General features: G+C 37.2%; 1 protein-coding gene across 1 annotated transcript in view; it reads right to left on the reverse strand.

The window, feature by feature from the left end:
• The window catches only part of LOC129236030 (cadherin-99C), a 300,265-nt gene that overhangs the window by 32,233 nt on the left and 242,121 nt on the right, over window positions 1-25,911 (reverse strand). Inside the window, exons 7-8 of the mRNA XM_054870202.1 lie at window positions 22,665-22,844; window positions 14,044-14,109 (exon numbers count right to left, since the gene is read on the reverse strand). Coding sequence (XP_054726177.1) covers window positions 14,044-14,109; window positions 22,665-22,844 — 246 coding nt within the window. The remainder of the gene's footprint in view (window positions 1-14,043; window positions 14,110-22,664; window positions 22,845-25,911) is intronic.

The raw sequence follows: 25,911 nt of genomic DNA on the forward strand, positions 1-25,911 counted from the left end.
TAATAAAAAAAAAACAGTTGCTCAGGTTATGCACAATACTGTGTGCCTATATGCGTAGACGTATCGGTATCCATAGACAATATTGAAAACAAAAAAAAAAACTATTACAACCGTACACCTATTGACAAATTGACAGTCAAAGATTGGCTTATCTGAGATTTTGCACGCCACAACCCACTTTGAAGCGCTGAAGTGATGCAAAACCCACACACGAAATTTGACATTTTCTTTTGCATGGAATGGCTGCTGACGGTTCTGCCAGTACCTACGCATGCTCCTGTACCTGTTCATGCTCGCATATATACATATGTACGCATATATATGTGTACGTGCATGTGATTACCAGCTTTTTTGGCCACTCATGTGGATAAAACTGACATTTACATGGACGCGCTGGATTTTAGTTGGAGTTCATGACATGCCCGCAGCAGCAGCACACCAACAACACCAATATCGTCAAAATTAACATTAGCCACAACAGCTTCAGTCGTAACATCAGCATCATTAACTTCAACACTAAGCATACAATCATTCGTTTAGTTGGCGTTTCAATCTCTCAATTCATTCGCAAGCGGTGGAACTTGCAGCAGCCATTTGGGTGTTTGACTTTCGACGTTCACCAAAGAATGGCAAATAATTTTCAAATGGCTTTCAATTATGCCATCATTAAAACAAACAATGATAGTCGCCAAAAATTGTCGGGCAGTTATGTGTGTGTATTTGCGTATTTGTGTTTCGAGGTAGATTATTTGCATGCCTACATATGTTTTTTCTTCATATTTAACTCTTCGTGAAGTTCCCAGTTCAATTGCCTTTTTTGGCTGGGGGCGAACACGTATTTGCACTAATGAAGTATAATTTATTTATTCTCTTTTAGCCAAATCATGACGGACATATGCTCATATGAGTGTAATCAACAAATATTTATCATCTTCTTCTAGAGAACGATTTTACAAATCTTTTATTTTAGTTAGTATACTCCTAATATAATGTCTAATACATACAGAATAAGCTGCTATGTACGAGATCACATAAGAAACTACTAAGAGTTGCGTTTAAATAGATGAAACTTTACAATATTGTTCGAAGTGTGTACTAAAATCAATGATATTGCATACACGAAAAGCATTTATTTGACAAGGAGCGAGCAGTTCGCCATATAGATATAGACTGAAACGCTAATGAGGTGGTTCATAATAAATGACTAAGTCAGAAAAACACCCAACCGCATATTACCCCACACCTCCATTTGTGATGAGCTTTTGCATGCGATCTATCAATGCAAAACAATTATCGTAGGCTTATTTTTTACGATGCAAATGAAACACCAGTAGTGCGATTAACTAACACATTTTAACGATATTCGCATTGTTATCTTTCCTTGACTACAATTTTAACGACTTTGCTATTCGTTAACCCGTTTCATAAAGAAAAACGATAACACAAAATCAGCTGCTTGGGTAACATGTCGACTATCGCAAACTAAACGATAACAAATTAAACGAGAAAACAAGAATTAGTTGTTTGAATTCAAATTTTTAAAAACGTGAAGACGGGAGTATGTCCTTTGAGTATTTGGCTTATGACGTATCGCGTGGAGAGGAGATAGTGAACGCTCAAACAGTGGATCGACATTTGCTCCGGGAAGTGGACAACCCATTCCATTTGGCTGCAGAGGAGTTCCAAAAATTATTCCGTTTAAATAGAGACTTGACTGAGGACTTAATTTCTCAGCTAGGCATTCAACAGGGAGGTTTCAGAATAACACCGATTTCGACTGGAAAACAGGCAAATCTTGCAATCTTCAAGCTAATTTAATTCTAAACTCTGCCTTTATATTACAAGGTTCTAGCAGCACTGTGATTTTTTGCAACTGGATGTTATCAACGGCCCATAGGTGAGCAATAGGGAATATCTATGAGCAGGACGGGTGTGAGGAATGCAATCAATCGTTCAAACTTTTGCGCATAGGTGGGGTTTCCTGTGACCAAAGTGGAGCGGCAAGCGGCAAAAGAAATGTTTGATTGAGTTGCTCGCCTGTGGTGTGGCTTCTTTTCAGAGCTGCCGATGTCATTCTAAAGCAATATATGTACAAAAAGGATTAAGTAAATATTAATATCAAATAAATAATTATATTATTTTACTTAATTTGTGCAAATATAATTGAAGAAACGCCGAAACACAGAACTATCCGCTCATTTTGATATTTAATTTGACAAAGATGCCACTCTCTATCAGTTTGAACAAATAGAAGAAGACAGCTGTTTAGTGTCAGTTTACTTAAGTTTGTGAATAGTAAAATCGTTAGTGCAAACGGCAAATACTGTAAACAAAAATAACAATTGTCGAATCGTTAAAAGCTAGTGAAACGCACTACAAATGTAATCGACTTCTGCATAAGCAAAGGTGTTTCCAAAAATCAGAGTACCATAAATAAATACCTGGATAGCTCTTCAGACAACTCGCAATTGCTATTACCTTTACACACTAAATTTGAAAAAAGCAAACTGCACTAAAATTGCACTCAAAGCATACAAACTGGGCACAATTTAAAAAATTAGTTGAAAACTGACTGCGCTGAATAATCAACTAAAAACTAAGTCTCACGTAGACTCTGCAGTGAAGCCTTTGAATAACTGTATTCAGAGTGCTGCACGGACTGCTACTCCGGCAAAAAGTTGTAACTATCTAAATTCAGATATTGATGATCACATACAAATATTACTTCACGTCAAACGCAAGCTGCGGTGTAAATGAGAGAAAAATAGAAACAAACAGGACATAAAAAATCTTAACAAACTCACAAAACAGTTAAAAGTCGTACTAAGAGAAATAAAGAATTCTAATTTTCACAAGTACTTATCAACTTTGCCATGAACGGAAGCTACGGACTATTCATTGTGGAAGACAACGAGAAAAATGTCACAGCCAAAACCCTACGATGCGCCTATAAAAGCATCCCACGGATCATGGACAAAAGCCGATAAGAAAAAAGCTTTGAGTTCGCCAAATATCTGTGAAATGTTTTCGCACCTTTTCCTAGTTAAAATACGGAAGAAGATCACGTAGTAGGAATTTCTCTCCGCGCCGTTCCAAATGGATTTTTCGATACCACAACAAAGCTGAAAAGAGATTCACTACACAGTAAGTAAAGCCCTCAAAATAAATAAAACGCCAGGATTTAACCTAATAACAAATAAAGTGTTAAAAGAATTACCCACATGCGGCTTCCAGTTTATAACTTTTATATTTAACGCGATGTTAAAGAAAGAATACTTTCCCATTCAATGGAAAATTGCGGCGATTATTTTCATACTTAAGCCAGGGAAACCTCAGAATATGGTCTCGTCTTACAAGCCGATAAGACTACTGCCTGCAATTTCAAAACTTTACGAAAATTGCATAAAGGAACCTTATACCCACGCTTGCGGTATAGTCAACAAATGAACTGAAAAGTTTAGGGCCTAATGCATAGATTGCAGAAATTTTATTGCATTCACCTCTTTTTAAGTTAGTTATAACCTTAAAAATCTAGCTCTTAAAGTTTCATTGTGCTGGCACAAATATGTAATATATTTATTTATAAGTATATTTCATTATATTAAATAAATAAATAAATAAAGATTCATTACACTATATTCATTAGTTCGTTATTGTGCTAAAAGTGACACTACTTTATTTAATTTCAAAAAAATGGGGCAAAAAGAATTTCGTATTTTAATTTTAGACTGCTTATTGACGAGGGGAAAAAACCGTTCAAGCAAAGCAATGACTTGAGAAGTATTATGGGGACTCCGCTCCATCAGAAACAAAAATGAAACGACGGTTTGCTGACTTCAACGTAGAGATGATGGACAACCCAGTGGACATTCAAATGAGGTGGAAACACCAGAAAACATCAAAAAATCCACAAAATTATTTTGAATGATCGAAAAGTGAAGTTGCATGAGTTAGTTGACATCGTAAAGATATCAAAATAATGAGTTGGCTTTATATTGCATGAGCATTTGACTACGAGTAAGCTCTGTACAAAGTGGGTGCCGCGTTTACTCACTTTCTAGACAATGCACCGTGTCACAAGTCAATCAAAACAATGGCAAAACTACATGAATTGGGCTTCGAATTGTTCCCACATCCACCGTATTCGCCAGATTAGGCTTCCATAGGCTACTGACAGTTCGCAGACCTAAAAAAAATGCTTCGGTCGAATGAATATCGAAATCGCTCTGCAAAAGTGATATTGAAATGTTAGAGCGGCGCTTGAATGATTGTCTAGTTCTTGATGTAAATTACGTTGATGAATAAAGCTAATTTTGAACAAAAACAAAAACCTGTTTTCTTTGTTAGTCTCAGAACTTTTCATGTGTTGAGTATAGAGAAATAAATCAGTGATTAATATGAGTTATGCAACAAAAATAAATTAAACTAATCGCGAATTTAAAGCAAATCAATAACCAATAACCGCTATGTCTGATGCAAAATGTGCCTTGAAACTTATCATAAAATTCTTGTATTCGATAAACACATGTCGAACGTCATTTGTATGTAAATTTTTGCAATTATGCACGCGCACATGTACTTCCATATCAATTGAGATCGACAAACTAGTTTAATATTTCATGGCGTTTGTACTCAACGTATAGAACAACACTTAAACTCGGCAAGAACTACCAATCTCAAAGTTTTATCTGCACAAAAAAAAAAAAAAAAATTTCTTAGTTTTTTTTCATGCATTAAGCGGCTATCATTCACCCACCGAACGCAATCCACAGTGAGCAGAACATGACTACCATTAATTATTAACGGCCATACATTTAAGTACACAGATATATGTTATAAGAACATACAGACGCAGATAACAGTAAACATATGTGTATCAATATCAAACATTGGCTTCGAGTTACATGTAATACATATGTACAAACATACATACACACGAGTACTCATGGCTTTTATTATTAGTAATTTTTTTACTTTGTTTGTTTTCTTTTTCATGGCTTTTATGCAAACGCTGCTCATTGTAATTCTACGCCATATCAAACAGTTGCTATTAACACTAATCCAATTGCCAAATTTTTGCTTCATGCATAATTTCAATATTTCCTATATTATTTTATTATGTTCATTGAGTCAACGCAATCCGCTTATCGATCTCGTCAAAATTTGCGCGCTCCACAGTTCACGGAACGTACAACTACGAACTTTACTGTAGCTGTAAGGCATTAGCGCGGTAGCTACTAGTAAAAATGTGCAAAAGAAGTCGAAATAAAAAAAAGAATGAGTAAATAAAATAAAAGAGCAAAACAATGCCTTTAAATACACATTTGATCTAGATTGTGATAAAAATTGTGAGTGTAAAATAAAAAATTAAAAAAAAACTAGTTTTCAACACCCTCAAATTGTGAATAGCGAAGTTTAAAAGATATCATATAAGAAAAAAAGATTAAATAGCAAAAATAAAAATACGAAAATTAGCATTTCAGGTACATAGTAACTTTTTTTCTTCATTTAACTGGGCAGCGTATGCCGCAATTACAAGACGTGCTCGGTGTTTAGGCCATGCAATTATTTTTTCCTCGATACAGAAATGCAAATTCTTAGCGTATACACACAAAAAAGTAGAAAAAAAGATGGAGCAAAAAATATGTATGAAAAACGCTACGCTGCGGCTTGTGAGAAATAAGATAGCGCATAGACAATAACATAATTTGTTGTAATTAATGTGAATTTATACGCCCGAAAAGTGCAATTTATCGCTGCTCGAATTGCCAATTTTTAATACGAAAATGTGCGCTAGCTTTGTGAGTTTTTTGGAACTAAAAAAAAGAAAAGAAAAACCAACACAAAAAAAAAAACGAAAACGTAAAAACAATATTTTACCTCAACCAACTGCGTTTTGGGTAGCTAATATTTCATAGTGTGCCAGAAATTGCACAATTGCCGAAAAAAATGTACTAGAATTGGTTGGCGAGAATGTGGAGGAATGAAAATGCATCAATGAACTTTTTATACCCAATGCAAGTATGCACTGGTTGTTTAATGACACCTAGATTACGCGTGACTACTGTCAAGCTAAATACATAACTCTTTTATGTATTCATTGGCATTTCTTCATAGAATGGCTTACGCCTCAACAACGTTTACAAATCATTATTACGAAAATCGACGCTCTGTGAAAAGTATTCATCGCGCGCTGAGGCTAACTTATGGTGTACATAACCGTTCAGCAATCAGGCCCATTTTTGGCTGAATGGCTACGGCAATAAGCAAATTTCCGTATTTGGGCTAAAGAGCAACCCGAAGCCATTCAAGGACAGCCACTAGACTACATCCATTGAAAACAACCGTTTGGGGCGGCCTATGGGCTGGAGGAATCATCGGCCCATATTTCTTCAAAGAGGAGGTTGGTGCCATTGTAGCAATGTATGGCGAGCACTATTGCGCCATGCCTTTTTGATGCCTGGGTGCCGGAAATAGAAGCCGTGATCTTCACAACATTTGATTCCAACAATACGGCATTACTTGCCATACACCACGTGAAACAATGGATTTCCACCGTCGTCGTTTCGGCAAGCAATTTATCTCACGTCTCGGACCAGTGGATTGACCACCAAGATCGTGTAATATCACACCCTTGGACTCTTATTTGTGTGAGTATGTAAAGTCTAGTTGCTATGTGGAGAAACCAGCTTCGAGGCATTGGGAGTGAACATTACTAAAGTTATTCACGAGATACCGATCGAATTTCTCCTCCTCAAAATTGATGTTTACGGATGACCGAATTACATCGCAGGTACGGACAACATTCGCAAGGGATTGTTTTAAAAAAATAAATGTCATGAATGGTTCTACACAAAAATAACAAAGATTGCCCAATCAATTTGAACTTTTTTTTGTTTGTATTACAGGACTATCACAGGAAAATCTTCGCAGGAACGGTCACATAAAATATGAAATCGAAATTTAACGAACATTCATCCTCTTTATATTCCGAAACTGAGAGGTTTAAATTTTATTTCTTCAGTAGTTTTTTTTAAAGAATGTACATACATGTTTTTAGGATTTACTCTTGCGCTATAAGCTTGAATGTTTAACCAATAACTGTACCTAAAAGAAGTTTGATTTGTTTTTAAGAAAGAACCAATTCTGCATACACTTTTAATATGAAATAGAATACTTTAAAACATTGGAATGGTAAGGATGTTTTTGTGTTTGTAATTTAGCTTGTTTAAAACTGGTCTAAAACTGGTTACCTTAGAAACATATTAGACTAGAAAACTTTTTGGCTAGTATGAAACGGTATTTGGACAATTGATCTTTCGTAGGACATCGCCGCGTTAAAAATAACACTTGCTACAATAATATGGAAAATATATAGATCGAGAAATGGTTCAGCTCAAAAGTAAACTTGTAGTATTCAACTAGTATTTTTCCCTGCAGGAAAGTTACTAAAGTGCTTTTCACAAATTTACAAGACCGATAATGGAGCATAGTCTGGAAGCCGCCTTAGCAAATTTATATAGGCGAGTTTTTACTTAACAAACGCTACGTCTCTGAAGTATTCGATGCGGTACCAGCTGGTGGTAGCAGAGGAACAGGAAGGCCTCCTCTGCGTTGGAAAGATCAGGTGGAGAAGGACTTGGCTTCACTTGGTGTGCCCAACTGGCGCCGGTTAGCACGAGAAATAAACGACTGGCGCACTTTGTTACACTCGGCCAAAATAGCGTAAGCGGTTATCGCGCCAATCAAGAAGAAGACGAAGAACCTTTTACTTTTTGACTTAAGAGATTTTCCATGGAACTCGTTCTATGAATAATATTCATGGTTAAACTACTCACAGGCTCGATATCTGGTCCATTTATTTTGACGAAAGTTAACCAAACATTAAAGAGTATCAAAGGAACATCAGGAATGCCAAAGAATTTGAAGTCTATTTTTTATGAAACCATCGAGTTAAGTCTGAGGTCTGAATTAAATGCAATTTCGTTGGCGCTGTTCCAATCTATGCGAAGCCACTGTTGAACAGCCGATTCAACGGAACCTAACCTGCCGTGGGTATAAAAATATTAACGAATTGAAAAAATTAATAACCAGCCAATAAGCTTGACAAGCGGCGTACTAGTTTGCCAAGCACATTGTTTTTCAGTTAGCTTATATGCATGCACACATATGCATTACTATGTAATACACACACATACGAGTACATATGGCAACTAGTGATATTTGTTGGCAGCTTGTTTGAGGAAGTGGGCTGTGACCGACAGCCCACAATGCAATTGATTTCCTCACACAGGCACACACACTCATACACTCACATAGAAATGTACTATAAGTGGCATACACGTACAGGTGTATAGAATTTCTGATCGTAAATTGCACATTTGCCAACTTGCCGCCATCCATACATATACACACTCGTATATGCAGCCATTCTTAACGGCAACTCGCACCATTTTAATTGGATTTTAATAGACTCGCGCCTTTTTCTACAAAAACGTGCCGCGTATTTTTACCATTCTAAGTGAGTTACATTTACCACTTGACCAGCTTCATAGTGCAAAACTTTTATTCCCAGTAGCAGTTCTCATAAATTGACTGTCATATGAGACGGAATATATCCACATACATACATACAAAGGAGCCTGTGCGTACATACATTTCTTTATTTCCACAAGAAGTATTTCACTCATCTAATAGCCGCAGTTGCAGTTAATGGAAAAATAAATTGAATTAACTTTGGCGCGTTCCTGTCATCCCAATTCCCTCATCTTCTCCAAAGGTGGCATTGCCATTCCGGTGGATTGGTTACAAATATTAGCTTATTGCTGCACTTATATTAACTACGCTGTCACATACTCCAACTCTTCAGTTAAGTTAAGTTATATAATACAAGTGCATATAAGGAGATTTAGCAATCGATATGGCATATTAGTAATTCATATTGGCAGAGATTGTGGATGGCGTGATTCTGTTTTGGATTTTGCTGGCAGATTTGCCCGCAGAAGGATTTGAAACCCTGCTGTTTTTTATCTCAAGCAATTAAGCTTTTAATTAGCAGAAATGTTGCGCTGAACAAAAATATTTAATAACATAAGATAATTGCAGATGACGCGAAGGCCTTCTTAATAATCAAGCAATTCCGGAGCTCTAATACCATAATAAATTTATGGCTGGATGTGTAAAGATCTATTGAGTGGTAAGCGATACTATTATAAAGCTGTAGGAGAGTCATGTCTATGCATAGAAAATTTCGAAAAGAATGAGACGCAGGGAATGCAATATGAGCAGTGATACATTTGCACCATTTTTAGAATTTTTATTTGTCTGTTTGTCTGTCTGAACTTAGTATTCTCTTTTCTAATTTTCCAAGCATCTTCGAAGCAAAAATGTATATCTTCTGTCTATATGCAGATATTAAGAAGAACAGGACCTTCTGGAATGAGCGAATTGCCATTCTGAGCGACAGTCAGGCGGTACTCAAGGCTTTTCCATCCTGTAAGATTAAATCCTCACTGGCCCTTCAGTATATTGAGAAACTGAATCTGTTAGGAACGCTCAATCGCGTTCGGCTAATTTGGGTCCCAGGACGTAGCGACATAACTGAAAACACAGTAGCGGACGCATTTGATAGAGAGAGGCTGCGGCCTCGACATTAAAAGGACCCGAGCTCTTCCTTGCTGTGGGATAACGCAAAATCAAAGAGAAGCTTAGGACTGAAGAGCTAAGGCTAAGGGAGGTTAGCTGGTACGTCAACTGAAATCCTTACAACCTTGGGAAGTTAAAAAAACTCATAACTCTTCCCAAGGATAAACTGAAACTGTTCATAGGCATTTGACAGGCATTCTCACAGTCCATTGCGGACTGCGCAGCCATCTGCTGGATATGGTCCACTGATTCTTCTCGCTTCTGCGACCAATGCCAGGAGACTACACGGTCTCCTTGAATACAGTGCAATAGCTCACAGTAGGTTGAGATATCTCAGCCATTTGCAGCCAGAAGAAAAGCTTATTCGCTCAGTCCTACCCAGCTCTATTTTAAGATATTAATAAGGGAACTGGGTCTGGATGAGGTATTGTGATGATGAGTAGAAAGCACAAACATCAAATAAATCAAAATTTAAAAAATCTACTAATCTCTGAAATACCGGAACGGATTTTCACGGGGCTTTAACTGGTGACTAGAAAGCAACCTCGAGCATAACTGCACCCTACAGTTTATGGGTAGGTAAAAAAGATATATCGACTTTTGTTAGGTGCTTGTCTAAAATTCTCTTCCTATTAGTGGTGCTCGTCTTGATATTTTTTCTACAAATGGAGGAACCTACAGTTTTAAGCCGACTCCGAACGCGAGATGGCTTTTTATGAGGAGCTTTTTTCATCGCAGAATTATGTACCTTCTACTCAAATATGAACGAGACGGTATCAATAAAACGGTCCGCGGATGACAAAAATAAATTTTTTGTTTTTTGGTAGGACTGTTATAAGCTTACATGGCAAATTTCAGCGTGATATGTCACATAGTTTGTTTTCTGTACTACTGTAAACAAGTCAAGCTCGAGTGTGTTCTTCGTATTCTCTTTTATAATATGACTTCAATTGTCTCAAAATGTTTTCCACGGAGCGGCAACTTGAGTTTGGGAAACAGGAAAAAGTCACATGGAGCCATATCAGGCGAATACGGTGCTTGCGGAACGATATTAACATTATTTTTGTTCAAATAATCGCGAACAAGACGTGATGTGTGAGCTGGTGCATTATCGTGATGCAAGAACCATGACTTTTTGTCCCACAATTCCTTCCTTTTAAGACGAATGTTCTCGCGCAAACGCTTTAAAACGTCTAAATAATATTCAGCGTTAACCGATTTTGCGATTTGTGCGATTTTCAAGCACAATTTCCTTTACTTTTCCGATGTTTTCGTCGTTTACTGATGTTGCTGGATGACGTTCATGAGGCAAGTTTTCAACCGATGTACGGCCCTCTTTGAACGATTTGTACCACTGGAAAACACGTGCACGCGATAGAGCAGAGTCCCCATAGTTGTCTGCAACATTTTGTTGGAATAACAAAATTTCAAACAAATTCTTTGAATTTCCAACGTTAAATTCGAAGAACACACTCGAGCTTGACTTATTTACAGTAGTACAGAAAACAAACTATGTGACATATCACGCTGAAATTTGCCATGTAAGCTTATAACAGTCCTACCAAAAAACAAAAAATTTATTTTTGTCATCCGCGGACCATTTTATTGATACCGTCTCGTACACTCGAAGGTTATTAGAAAGAAGTTTATCTATCATTTGGTGTATAATACAGGGAGACTCGGGACTGGGCGCTTAAAATATAATATACAAATGCAAAATTTGATGCAGAGAAAATTTTCGTTGCAAATAATTCTTTTGAATACAATTTTCCTTTTTCAACGACATTAACGAAAGTTCGGTTTTTCAACTGAAATTAATATCGTTCGTACATTACTATTGGAAACGGTCTTGGTCATACATATATACATACAGGTAAATGCACCAATGGTTAAGCGCACACCTGCGGTCCGTTGCTGTGGGATATAATGTACGATGTCAGTATTCCACAGGGGACAAAGATAATTGGCTTCGCCGACGACATTGCGGTTGTAGTGTGGGCTAAAGATTTAGGAGATATCCGCAATAACGCAGCCCATGTAGTCTTGAGCGTACAATCCTGGATAGCATAAACTAATTTGTAATAAGCGCTACAAAAAAGCAAATCGGTCCTTATATTCAGCCGAAAAAAGCCAGAGGAGGTAACTTTTGAAATTGGGGATTTCTACATATCGACCGTTCCCACAATCAAATACCTGGGAATAATTATAAATAAAAATCTTTCTTTCAAAGCACAGTTCAAGTACGCCAAAAGCCATAGTTTGTATGGTGCACCATTTTGGGCGAACGAAGCGCATCTTGTATCATACTTTCGAGGACTACCATATAGTCCACCTACTGGTTGTGCGTACTACGCGTACGTAGCGCATTTAAAACGATGTCCGACGATGCAACCCTCGCTATATCTGGCACATATTAGCTAGATATACTAGCAATAGAAGCTGCTCAAATAGCCAGAACACAGAGGCCTATAAGGTCGACAAGGGGCAAACAAGGTAGGATAAGTCTACAAAAGAGCATTGAAAGCATAAATGTATTCCCAACCTGAAGCTTTGGCTAACGAAACCACATGGAGAAGGGGACTTTTACCTGACATATATTAGATCATGAGTGGATACTTCAAAGCCTATTTGCACAGGTTAAATCACGACGACAATCCTTATTGCGACTAATGCGATGGAAAGTTTTGGGGGACGTACACCACATATTCTTTACATGCGCGCGCTTCCGTTCTGCAAAAGAAAAACTCCATGGAGACACTACTGTGCTACAAACATTCGTGAAACATATGCTGCGTTCGAAGGGACCCATGACTTAGTCACCGAGACTATGGAAGAGGCTAATCGCCTTCCCTCTCCGTGATGTAAAACTTGACTGTAGTCTCGCGGCGAAAAGTGATGGAAATATACAGGCTTAGCCTGGTGTCAGAAGATCACTTGAGGGTAGCGCGCTACCACAACACCTATGAAAAAAAGAATAAAAAACACTTGTTCTAAGTGCATTAAAATTAGTAAAACGTATTTTCTGAGGCTTCAATATTAATTGAGGGTTGCTATTCATATTGTAGAGCTAATAAAAAAATTTACCTTGGTGAGTGGAAAAACACAAAACAAAAAAAAAAAATAAACAAAAAAAATTAACTTCGGTTGGTTTTCAAAATAGTCTCCAAAATGATGAATTCACTTTGGCATTACTTTAAACATATTTTTGAAGCGCTTTGCCCAAACGCTTAACAGAATTGTGTGAGACCCTATTTTTTTCATCATATGGAGATCATTTCAAATCTTACTGACGCTCGTTTTACTAACGCTCAAGGATGCTTCAGTCTCATGGAGATTAGTCATGTCCTCCTCATTCACTGCGCGCACAGCATCGATAATTTTATTCCCAACACTGATTCGACACGATTTTCCCGGATATCGCCGGTGAGCTAACAGTGATCACGAAAAAATTCATTGTACCAGCTTTTTACCAGCCTTTTTATCATTATACGGTGGGTTTTGGTCTTGTTTGTACAAGTGATGAAAAACAAAACGAACAGAGGGGTTCATAAATTGAACGAAACGTTAGTCGAACCAGGTCTCTCCCAGTATCCCATTGCTGTTTTTGTATTTGGATGCAAATTTTTTATCCGGATCCAGATTATTGACCATGGGAACAGTGCTATAGTACCCGACAAGAAACTTTTCCTCGAATCACCTACCTCTTCCATTGCTGCATGACTGCTGTAAACCGCTTTTTTTGCCTGTTGGTTCAGCGCCTGCTTGGCAGTCTAAGCTGCCGGTATCAAATTACCAAAAGCCTCGCCAACAATGGTGTGACATTCAATTCAGTGCAATGAAGCGCGAACATTCCAATGGGCACCGATTTATGAATTTCTGCGCCAACGAGCGAGTAACGTTTGTACGTACACAGAATTGCAAGAAAAAAGCAAAAAATGTCGCAACAACCAGAAGTACAGGAAGTGAATGCTTGCAACGGAAAATGGTGAAAGAAAAGAGCAAAGAAAGTTGTATAGCGCCTGTGTGTGTTTAATGTCTTACATATTCATGTATGTATGTATTCACTTTGTTTGTAAGTATAAGTTTGTACTCGCATTCTTCTAGTGAGAATGAAGTCAACTTGGTGGTCAAATAATTTTTTTCTTTTTACATCTCATGTGTACCCCTATGAGTATATCTATGTATGTATTTGGAGACTCACACACACACACACACACATGCACATATATATATGTGTGTAAGTGTTCACTCTTGCGGTATGCCAGTTATGTGTCAACATAAATGTTTAGTTGGCAGCATCCAATGAAATACACTCAACATTACTATTTACAACATAAATCGCTACATTTATCCAAGAATGTGAAGTGAAAAAATTATACTCTCTAAGCGCGTACTTACCGATGCGACAATGGTTAGATAGTATCGTTGCACCTTCTCGTAATCCAACGTTTTGGCGACAGTCACCTGCGGATAGAAAAAATTATGTGATTGTTATTTTTTCATTAAAAATGCATAAGTTTTCTACGCATACATACACATGCATACATCCGTATGTTCATACATACAGGTACATTAGGTACACTCAGCACAATACCCAATAGATATTATATCAATCATGGAGATTGAGGTGTGTTGCACTACGGTGATATTTTGCCAATAATAAATAAATATAAATGTAAATTCTACTATTTATTGTTGTTGCTAAATTTGTTGTTTGGTATGCAATTTGATTGATTGCGCCGATTATTGACAATGAATGACAGTGGAAGGCCACACCAGCGTATGCAGCTGCCTCCATATGCGCACACTCGCTTTGTCTATCAAAGATGCAGATAAACTTTGCCAAACGATTGAGGCCACCAACGCAACATGGCTACGTAGAGGAGTTTACGAGGGTGGACTAATAAGTCACTGAAAATATGAACGGATGATGTTGCAAACATAAATTCATTATTTGCTTGCTAGGAGTCTAATCTTCGCACTAACTTTTTGATTAAGTAGAAAAAAAAAAATTTTTATTAAATAAAAATTAAATAATTTTGTTGTGGCAATCATTTGAAAAAGATTCCAGCGACATGTTGTGTTAAAAAATTGTCGAAAGGGAATATGTGAACATTATTTTTATTGAGAAAAATATTACCAAGGGTGAAATGTTGATATCGACTGCCTAATTCCCACCAACGAAAATTACGGCGAACTCTTACACAGTGTTTTAAGATTATCTCTCTCACTCTTTGCATTATCCCTATTTGGGTTCGGCCCTACTTGTCCTCATGCATCATGCTCATGGGGAGTTTGACGACGTGGTCTTCGTCTTTACGAATTACGTATTCGCACCGTCTTAGCTTTCTCTCATTTTCTCCCAAATTTGTACAATTTTCATATCTTCTCGTACCTTCATGTGTTTCACTTTGTCCACGCGCGTTATTCCTGTTGCCCAGCGAATCATTTTCATTTCCGCCACATGGATCGTCTGGTTGTGTTTAGCTTGCGTTGCCTAACATTCAGATGCGTACAGCATCATCTCACGCAGGTTTTGTACGCCTTTACCTTTTTTCAGATTATATAGGGTGTTTTTTTAACTTATGAAATTGCAAACTGCGTTGTCACATCTGTTCAATAGGGTATGACAAGTCATCATGAATCACTTAACGTAAGAGCAACGCTTCCAAATTGTGGAAATTTACTTTGAGGAACTAAACCTGCTCGCAAAGTGCATAGAGCGATGGCGGCATCATCGGTTCCTATTTCTCTCGATATGGGAAAGAATCTGCCGTTCCTGTGAATGGCGAGTGCTATCGAGCCATGCTGATTGAATTTTTGTTTCCAAAATCAATCCCTATTGACGCTATACGGCCAGATTTGTTAGAAAAAGTAGTCGAAATTGGGCTGATAGAAGTGACCATTCAACTCGTAGCCGAGGGAGGCATATGCTGGAAATCATATTGAGAAAATAAATGCCATAAACTTATTCACTATATTATGTTAAAAAATAAATGCATTCCAACAATATTTCTGTTTTGTATTATCCCTTTAGGTCAAGCTCTTAAAAATACGTATTATGCAAAAATATATAAATAGCGTATATAAGCGAAAAACTATCAATTCACCTAAACGCACAACATCCCTATATCACAGCCAAAATAATCATAACCTTATCAAACTGATTTATGTTATCACGGCGCTCTGTTTTATGGTGATGCCGTAAGATCCACGAGGGATTGAGGACCGCAAGAAGAAGAAGACTGCTTTGTAGGTAGACGCGCTCAGAGGATAGGCGTGCAGACACATCATTTCTTCAGAAGCTGCCTCAACGAAGAATAGGAAGACATGGTCTCGCCCTTCTGTGCCACCTCCCTCCTCTATCCAGATGAAAATTAAACACTTTTGGTAGACAATTTTTTACTGAGTTAGATCTCAGTACAGCTGAAACCAGGAATCTGGTTGGTTGGTTGGTTAAAGTGGTGATTCTTCCAGAATCCAACTAGCGCTTCCGCGCCATTTTGTTACCACATCCTCGTTGCCAACTTGTTTAACGGTTTTTTACAGCATAACTATATTCAGTCTGTGCGGTTAAGGAGGAATCTTCTCAAATTAAAAAAAATACCACTCTAACGGTTAGACGCGATAGAAGTGAAACCTTCCGTAAAACAAACTGAGAGAGAATAAGACGAAAGCAGCATTAGGAGCGGGATAATTATAGGTTCATTATAATATTGGTATAAAGTTCATATTTTATTTTCTTCATTTTATTATTATTCATCCTCAATGTTTTCAATTTCAACAAATGATACGAGTGGCTTATGATAGCTAAAATATGATACAAATGCTTTGGTTTCGATGTTGTCAACATATCTTTGAAATACCGCGTCAAATGTTGTTTTTGATCGTGTTGTCGATTCAGTGCGATTGTTACACATTTTTAAATTGAATGTTGTATTGAGAAAGTCAATTAAAGGAACCGCTGTGTCCAATGCAAAATTTACGTTAAAATCGCCACTTAAAATCATTGGAACTTTATTGTAATCTTTTCTAAGTATCCGCGATACTTCTGGTGTATACTTTATTAAATTTTCGTGAATGAATTCCGTGATGCTATTTTTTGATTTTTTTTCTGTCGATACTCACGACACTTTTCTGTATTATTTTTCGGCATAATTGAGGTAAATATTTAAAAATGAAAATATTTACGAATATAAAAATACACACGCGGTTGCTATTATGAGCGTCCCCAGCAAAACCTGCGTGACCGAAACTCTAACACAATTACACATATGCACTCGTATTTGTTTGAAAATCGACTTTTTTTTTGGTTCTCCGTCACCTTTGGAAAATGTGTAAACAGTAAGCAAACTTGATTCATATATTTTTCCTCATTTTTGCATCAGTAAAATTAAACAAACGCCGTAGCCGGTTGGTGCGTGACTACTATTCAGAATTCACAGAGAGAACGTCAGTTCGAATCTCGGTGAAAACACCAAAATTAAGGAAAACTATTTTTCTAATAGCGCTCACCCCTCAGCAGGCAATGGCAAAACACCGAGTGTATTTCATAAAATAAAATAAAATAACTGTATAAAAAATTTTTTTTTCTTGTGATTCGAACCAAGAATTTTGGATCGGAAGCTCACATTGCTAGCCGCTCGGCTATCGCGCCATGCTGTCGGCGCTGGCCTAAAAGTTATTTAGTTCGTCGCTACGTTTATATGTAATATTCGTAGCCAAGAGTGTCGCTTTTTTCGTTTCACTTTTTCTCAAATCACTCCCAACGATTCTAAAGAAGTTTTCACTTCAAAAAATTTGAATTGGTTGAAGGACCAGTTCCCCATGCTGAGTGCGCCCCATAGTAGACAGCAGCTGCAACCTAACCTAATCTATATAAGAGCGTGAAAAGTATGAAAGTATTATGCGCCCCATTATAATCGCTTGGAAACAATCACCATTGGGATACTCCATTTCGATGGGGTCGTAATAGTACAACCACATGTGGACGATCGGCGAGTGAAAATGCCGAGTTTGCTCACAATTAACATTAATCGTCCCACTCAATCACCATCCGACCAAGATTTTGCGTCTTTTCTTAACTGTGGGCGAAGCATGAATTAATCGCAAAATAAGAGAAAAGAAGGCAGAATAGTTGAGGCTGTTTTGACTTTTGTATACTACTTATGTCGAATTGATGCCAAGTGAATTTGTTAACAAGTTATGGAAGGCAGTTTTTTTCATGCTCGTGGTATCATTTGCCTGGAACACTTTCAAAAGCTAAGACGAGTGGCCCATTTAAAGTAATACACAGCTGCTATATGAATTCAAGAGCGATTTGAACCATAAATGACTAAAAATTTGAACAATTGACAGGAAAATAAGTACTTTTAAATCAGCACAAAGAACTGACGCACAACACCGAATTTGCTTTGATAAAACAGCAGGCGGTCGCCGTAGCGTGACGACCATTCGGGAGTGCGTAGGTTCGAATCTACACGCATGAAACATCAAAATGATAGACAAAGTTTCCTATAATAGCGGTTGCCCGTTGGCAGGCAATGGCAAATCTCCGAGTGTATATCTACCATTAAAAATCTTCTAAAAAAAACCACTGCCGTTCGGATGCGGCTTAAAACTGTAGGTCCCTCCATTTGCCGAACAACATCAAGACGCACGCTACAAATAGAAGCAGGAGTTCGACTAAACACCTAATTGAAGTATTGGGCCAATCATTTATTTTTTATTTTCATTTGCTAAAACAGCATCCGTTTAGTTACGAATTGCGATTGTTCTCGGCTTCCAAAATTTATGAGTATATGAAGAAATGGTGGTAGGATATTTGGCACGAACGAAGGTAATAATCCGCATAAGCGAGAAATCGCTTTATAAGGAATACTTAAAAAATTATAGAAATATATAGAACATATAAGAAGTTTATGTTGAAAAATAAAATTTTTTTGCCGAATATGTAAAAAATTCCTGTTTTTTAATTGCATGTACTTATTGATTCACCCTTGTACACTCATATATGCATGCTTATACTAGGCGCCGCTGTTGTTGCTGTTCGCCTTTTCATATTGAGATTTCTTTAAAAATTCATCGATAGAAATGTGACAAGATTTATTGCCCGCATTTGCCGGTATCGCCTAGTGAAAATCTGAAGTTTGGCTAACCCATGATGGGTTTGATTTTAGAGGGAAATAATTTGAACTTAATAGCTCCATATCCTCATATCGAGTAAGAATATTTATGCGTTGTTAGTGCAAATTATTGAATTGAAATGCTTCTTACTAAATATTATTGAAAATCAAAATGGGTTCAGAGCTTCCCAAGTGACTACACAAAAGTCAGTTAGTGATCATTACATCGCCGTTATAATGGATCAGTCGCGGATAATGGATGGCACCAAATTATTTAAAGCATTTTAACACCGGATTATCATCCTTCGTCAATACAAGGATGCGCGTTCTCATTTTCTAATGCTTTCATCATTTGTTTTGCGCTTTCTCTTTATTTCTGTTAAAAATTTACTAAATAAAAAAATAAAATAAATTTTGATTATCACTTATCCACATAATTCTTTTAATATGGATGTGAAACAGATCATCCTCTAAGCAAGGAAACATGACATGAGTGTACAAAATATAACAATAACGTTCCAAGTTAACTATCCTGTAAATGTGTACAAGTAGCCTATTAAGAAAATTGATAAGTCTGTTATTTGCAATAAAACATATTTCTCGAGCATCCTTTGTATTAAGGATTCTAGGCCTAAATTGCACAAGAAATGTTGAACAATTTCGGCGCCATTGTTCAAGCGCCATCTGCAGCAAGTTTTGTTGCAGAGAAACCTCATTTTTGCGAACTGCTTTCATAACCCTTGGCCAAAAGTAGTTGCTGCAGTTCTAAATACAACTGTCCTTGGTTTATTTGGCAGATCTGTTGACTTCGTTGCAGTAGTTTGCTCTCTTACTATTTTACACCGTTGCTTACTTACTTACTAGTGCAGGAAAAAGCCAGCGCAGATTGGGCTGGGAGACCAAAAATGGGCACTGCTATAGATTCATCCCAAGCTAATTCATCCACTCTCTTATTTCCATTGGTGTTCTTATGGTCGCGTGCCATGCCTCTTTTGCATACTATAGATTGAGCAAAGTTCCACAATAAACTGTTGATATGGGAGATGAAATTGCTAATAATAATGTAGTGATGTTTAGCGGTAAGATTATATTGCGCCTGCATTTCTATCCTTAAGCATATCCATGAAGAATTAGAGGCTTACAAATACCTAGCATTACCACGTTTCAATTATTTATGATGTTTTATAAACGTCCTTTTCAATGTTATGATGGACCAGATAATAAATGGGGTTAAGCAATTAGAAGTTTACCGAATACAACACTCAAGCATCGCCATAATATGCCATGCGGGCGACACTGTTTTAATAGCTGACCTACTAGACGTTGATTGTAGGTCAGCTATTTAATTTGAAGTCGTTGCAAAAATATTTAATATGGAGGAATCGACTGAAAAGACAAAAAGCTTAGTCGTAGCAAAAAATCCAATGAGATGCAAACTAGAAACAGATCGAATGTTGTCGAACAAGAGATGATGTTTATATATTATGTTAAAGAAGTGTGAGAAAGATATGCCCAAGGGGGCAAAGTATCAGCATGCCTTAGAGACATTAAATGGAGAGAAAGACCCGCTATTAGAAAAAAACTTTTTCTTAATTTTGGTGTTTCACCGAGATTCGAACCTACGTTCGCTCTGAATTCCGAATGGTAGTCACGCACCAACCTATTCGGTTACGGCGGCCACCCGGCGGTTAGATTTAACATTACTTTAACGAAACCTGTTTGGTTTTTTCATTTCAGAGGATCCAGTTTAGAGATATAGTGGTCACCGCAAAACGTCTTTTTTGAGAGGAGCTCCCGGAAATCAGCTGTAGCTCCTTTCCAAATAAATTATGTACAAATTTTTAGATTAAAAAATTTGAAAGTTTTCTCAGAAAAAATATTGGAAAATTCGCTAATTTCGGCCTTCTAACTGTATATAATCCCTTAAGCAACAAGGAAGGAAACGAGAGTTGCTGACATTACTAAACTTGTAAGGGCTAGAAGAGGAGCTTAGAATGGCCATATACTAAGGGGTCCCAATGATCAAATAAAAAGGATTGCTATTGTAGATATTCTAAAGCAAATTGAAGAAGAGCAAGATATCTACTATTCTTTCTTTATATATTATTTTATTTGTATTTATTATATTGGAACTGTGATTTTAATGCAATGTATGTTTTTTTGTGTAATGAAATCTAATTTACATTGCGTGAAGAAAAACTGGCAAGAAGCCTATAATAAAACATAAATTAGAAGAAGAAGATTTCTTTGTACTAAAATACACTCATGGGCAATAAAATTGGTTTGTGCTATTAATACCAATTTTGACTATCTAACTTCACTTTACTTGTCAATTATACAAAAAATTGTCGAGTTGTGTAAAAAAAAATGTGTGGCACTGTGGGCGACCATTTTTTTTTTAATTAGCTGTGTTTTGTAGCTTGCAACTTGCACTAAAATTACATGGGATATAAAACTGCATAGCTCAAATTAATCTAAAAATTGTGATAAAAATGTTAGAAATTTTGGTGAAAATTTGCAGAATTTTCAATATTTTTGCACAAAGTGTAAAAAAAAAAAATAATTTATATGGTGGACCACCCAGCGTTAGGAATTAGATATACTGATTTTTTTTTACTCAGGCAGCTAAAAATCCCTAAAACTTTACGCATAAGAAGCTTAGTTTATGGCTATACATTTAGATGAAATGGCTTTTTGCTTGAACAGAGTTAGGTAAAAGTAAAAATACATTACCAAAATTTCCACAAAATCATCATTTTAGATGCAGCTCATTTTTACCTCGCCGGCAGAAATGTCACATTAAGGAAAAATCCACATGTCATCATGAAGAAGCCGATGCATCAAAGAAACAAATTTGTGTCAAACAGCATTTTTGGACCATTCTTTTCCGAAAACGGGTAAGAAGCCGCAGTCACAGCCAATGGCCAGTGCTATGGTAATCGAATTTTTGATTGAATTTTGAATTTTCGTGTGAAAAGAATAGAAATTGACAAAGAGATCATTTGATTTAAACATGATGGACCCACGTGCAACGCAGCCAACGTTTAATTAAATATTTTTGTTCAATGTATTCGAAAATCAAGTAATCAGCTGGACGGCTGATGTGCATTAGACATTTACATCCGTCGAAAAAAACGCTGCACGACTTGTAATTTTCACTTTTATTTTTCTTAATTTAATTTCAAATAATTTTTAATAAAAATATAGTTCATTCTTTGAGAAAAAAAAAACAAAAATGCTTTGCAAAATAATGATACGTCTTTTAATTGCTAAGTTCAGTATCTGTAGTGTGCCCAATGGCTGACACTTGAACCTAAAAGAATGTCCTCCTACACGTTTTAGAAGTAGTTCATACTAGTACTATTGATTGACACTACTACCATTAAACGTATTGTATCAGGTTCTACTTAAGTAGATATTCCCTGTCTCAGGCTGAGAATTGGTTGAAAGCCAAATTTTTGTAGTAAATTTTCCGCCTTGCGGACACATTACAGAATATCCGCAACAGGGGCATTCTTGATTTCATTGATTGAAAGATGTACAGTGTTACCAAGGCAACATAGTTGAACAAGATATGCTCTGTGCTTTCATCATTCCCCAGACAGAGTCTACACTCTGTCTCATTTCCAAGGTGAATTTGTGAAAGATGCTAATTTAAGTAATAGTGACCTGTCAAAAAACCAACTATTTTCCTTATGTCTACTTTATGTACACATATTATGCAATTCCCTATTGTAGGTGGAAGGTTCTTGTAAGCCTTTTGGCTTGATGGAGTTCTTGTATAACTCCCCATATTTATAATCGACTTAAATTCCTAGCACTATATGAAGCAGCCTGTATAACAACTATGGGAATCATTGGTACATCATAACTCTAATTCTTTCATAAACTCACCTGCCCTTGATGTGGAAAGGAAATTGCAAATGTGCCATAACCATCGGCAATTGTCATTTTCTCATCCTCGGTTATGTTCGTATTGCCTTCAACAATAAAATACTCAACGAGTCCATTAACACCAGCATCCTTGTCCAGCGCCTGAATGTTTCGAAAGATCGTTGTGCCAACTGGCGTGCTCTGCAACGAAAAAAAAACAAATCAAATGGATTAACAAAGCAAAGGAAAAAAGTCTAATGTAAGTAAAACGAAGATAAAAAAATTATAAAGCTAAGCACAGAAACAATGTAAGAAAAGGATAAGAAAATAAAAAATCCCAAATGCAATGCATATAATATAAAAGGAAAAATGATTTGCAAATAAAATAAATTTCATTTAAGAAATTCGCAGTGAGTGCAACAAATGAAATGATGACAGCAAAATGTCTTAAAATGGTAAAGTGATGGTTGTACACATGCACCAGCAACAGCAGTGGCCAACAATGCCAATGTCAGCAACACTATTGAACATATGCTGCTCTATGGCCACATCAGAAAGCTCCGGCGCACTTGCGTCCGTTCAGACATTACTATGCAGTGCAGGTGGAGTAGTTGAAGGAAAATTACATGTTGCCACTGCAGCAATTAACATAAATTAACTTGGCTTGAATGGCAAGTGAAATGTGCGTGGTTGGCCATATTTGTAAACGAGAGCAGAGCAGAATAGAATATGGAAAAAAATGTATAGAAGAATGAAGGGCCATAAATGATTAGGTGGAGAGTAGTGCTAAGAAGGCGCTTGGACGCACTTGGGCTGTGTACTAAAAGCACAAGTTTTACTAAAGGAAGTCAGCACAAGCGGCTGGAGTGCAAAGTAGTAGACTCAGCCGACTCAGTCGATGGAGGCTGCGGAAGCGCTATTTAGTTATTTGCGTCCAACTTGATGGAGCCATTCGAAGCTGAGTGTACGGTTTGATTCTGTGTTCAGTTTGGTGTTGGGCTACACAACACTCAATGCACATTAAGTAGCAAATCAACAAAGCCATAAACCTTTTTGGAAAATGCCGGCAAATGCCAATAAAATGCGCCAGCAGCACACCAAGCGCATGATGGCGATGGGCTTTATTTGGCTGCGCAGTATTTTAACTAGAAGACTACCTGCACTTAGCTAAGACGGCAAAGGTATGCTTTGTTGAAAAAAAAATGGAAAAGGAAAAGAAAATCGTATTTAATATTCCTCCTAACTGCAGCAGACAGTCTGCAATGCTGCACAAACTCCTTGCATTTCTACTTTTCTCCCAAGTCTTTCTAGGAACATTTGTATATGCAACAAAGTGAAGTGTTTGTTTTTCCTTTTTGTTTTTGTTGTAAAACTCCCTTCTTTAACTCATTTTATTTCCACATGTTGCTGCTCTAGATGCTGCAGACGAAAATAAAATGAAAATGAAAAAAAGGACAAATAAACAAACAGCAACGCCAACACAAGCAAAAATGTCGCTTCTGGTATTAGTTGCGACAGGATTTTAATTGGCAACGAATCGTGGCACAATTTCCAGGAACACAGATATCATAAAACCACACAGAAACTATTGAAAAGAAAAAAATTCAAAAAAAAAAAATAAAAATAAAAATAAACCAACAACGTCTCAGGGGATGCTTTGCTGTTGCTTTTTCCCGTGCATACCTGCGTGGCCTGCATCCGCCTGCGCTTGCCCAGCTATGGTTTGACGCTTTGTCGCTACTATCACTACTTTGTCGTTATGTATTGTCGTCAGTGCGTGGTTGCTTGGTTTTTTTGTTTGTTGTCGTCTTGGTGGCGCGCCACAACAACAACAGCAACAGCGGTAGCAGACAGGAATTGTTAATTTCAACGCGACCGCATTTGGTGCGTGTTGTTTATTTATGTATTTATTAATTGGAATCTTGTGGCGAAACACATACATACACACACACACTCACACATATGTACAATGCGTACATATTTCTCTTCTTCTTGTTTGCTCCCATTTTTGGTCAGCCGTTTGCTGCGACTTTTTGTGTGCGTGTGTATTTGGTGCTACGAGCCGGCGTTACTCCGCTGTGGTTATTAGTGACTTATTTAACACACAATTAGCTAAACAAGTTTTGGTGTAGTTCGATTTGATACTGAACGTTTTAGCTATCACTGGCACAGTTCAGTTATCTTTCACCACAGTGCACTTGTGCAACTCCACAGAACCTTTCACTTGCATTAAGTGGCAGTAGGCTTTTGCCGGCGGCGTATTTCGTCTTGACTTATTGTGCATAACATATGTATGTATGTGTGTTTGTGTGAGTTCTTTAACTGTTATGTGATAATAACTAATTAGGTTAAGATGGATATTCGCTGGAGATTGGCCCTTTGCGATGTCAATAAGAAGCAGCTTTATGCCTTTGTCGGACTCGGTAGTCTAGCGTAAGTGCACTAGCCTGCCATCCCAGAGCTTGTGGACTCGAATCCCACGTAAAGCACGGTCCTCGCATGTTTCCAAACTTACCTAGTTTCTATAAACACAAAAATGAATTTCTCAACCCCAAAAACCTTATCCTTCCAATCCTTACTTCTGCACAAAAAGTCAGCGCATTACTTGCATTGTGGCTGCTAAAACAAGCAAAAAAATTAAGAAAAAGACACAGTTACATATTGCATCAGTGGCGCCAGCAAGAGGAAGCGGGCAATCGCGGTAATAGCGCAGACACACCAAATTTAGCGAAGTCTTCAACCATCCGTGTGATCCTTCTGCCAGAAAAAGATGGCGCACAAAGCAGTAAGAAGGCGTTGTTCCTAAGCAAGGACAGGTGGGCAATCACCTACCCTGTCAGAAAGCAAATAGATTACTGAAACCAACGCAAGACTGAGTCTTGTTGAGGCCCTATGCTCCCGAGTGGAGTGAACAAGGAAAAAAAAATATGACTTTGTTCGTACATCTTTAATCCTGGATGTGTTCGCTTTTGGGGAAAATACGTTTTTTTTTAAATATCAACTATTTTTCATATTATTATATATTATATAAATACACTTTGATCAAAAAGTCCCCGGAACAACCGTCAGGTGACCATATCTGTGATTAACATTCCTACCAAAACTTTATTGCCATTGCTTGACATTCGTGTCTTCGATTATTTACAGTTTTAAATGGTGAACTTGAGTTCATAACAACGAGTTTGTCTTACATTTTGAGTTAAAAATAGATTCAGTGGGTGGGGTAGTCGTCATACGTTCGTCAGACAATCGACATCAAAAAGTGATA

The sequence above is a fragment of the Anastrepha obliqua genome, chromosome 1 (assembly GCF_027943255.1).
Source record: "Anastrepha obliqua isolate idAnaObli1 chromosome 1, idAnaObli1_1.0, whole genome shotgun sequence".
NCBI lineage: Eukaryota > Metazoa > Arthropoda > Insecta > Diptera > Tephritidae > Anastrepha > Anastrepha obliqua.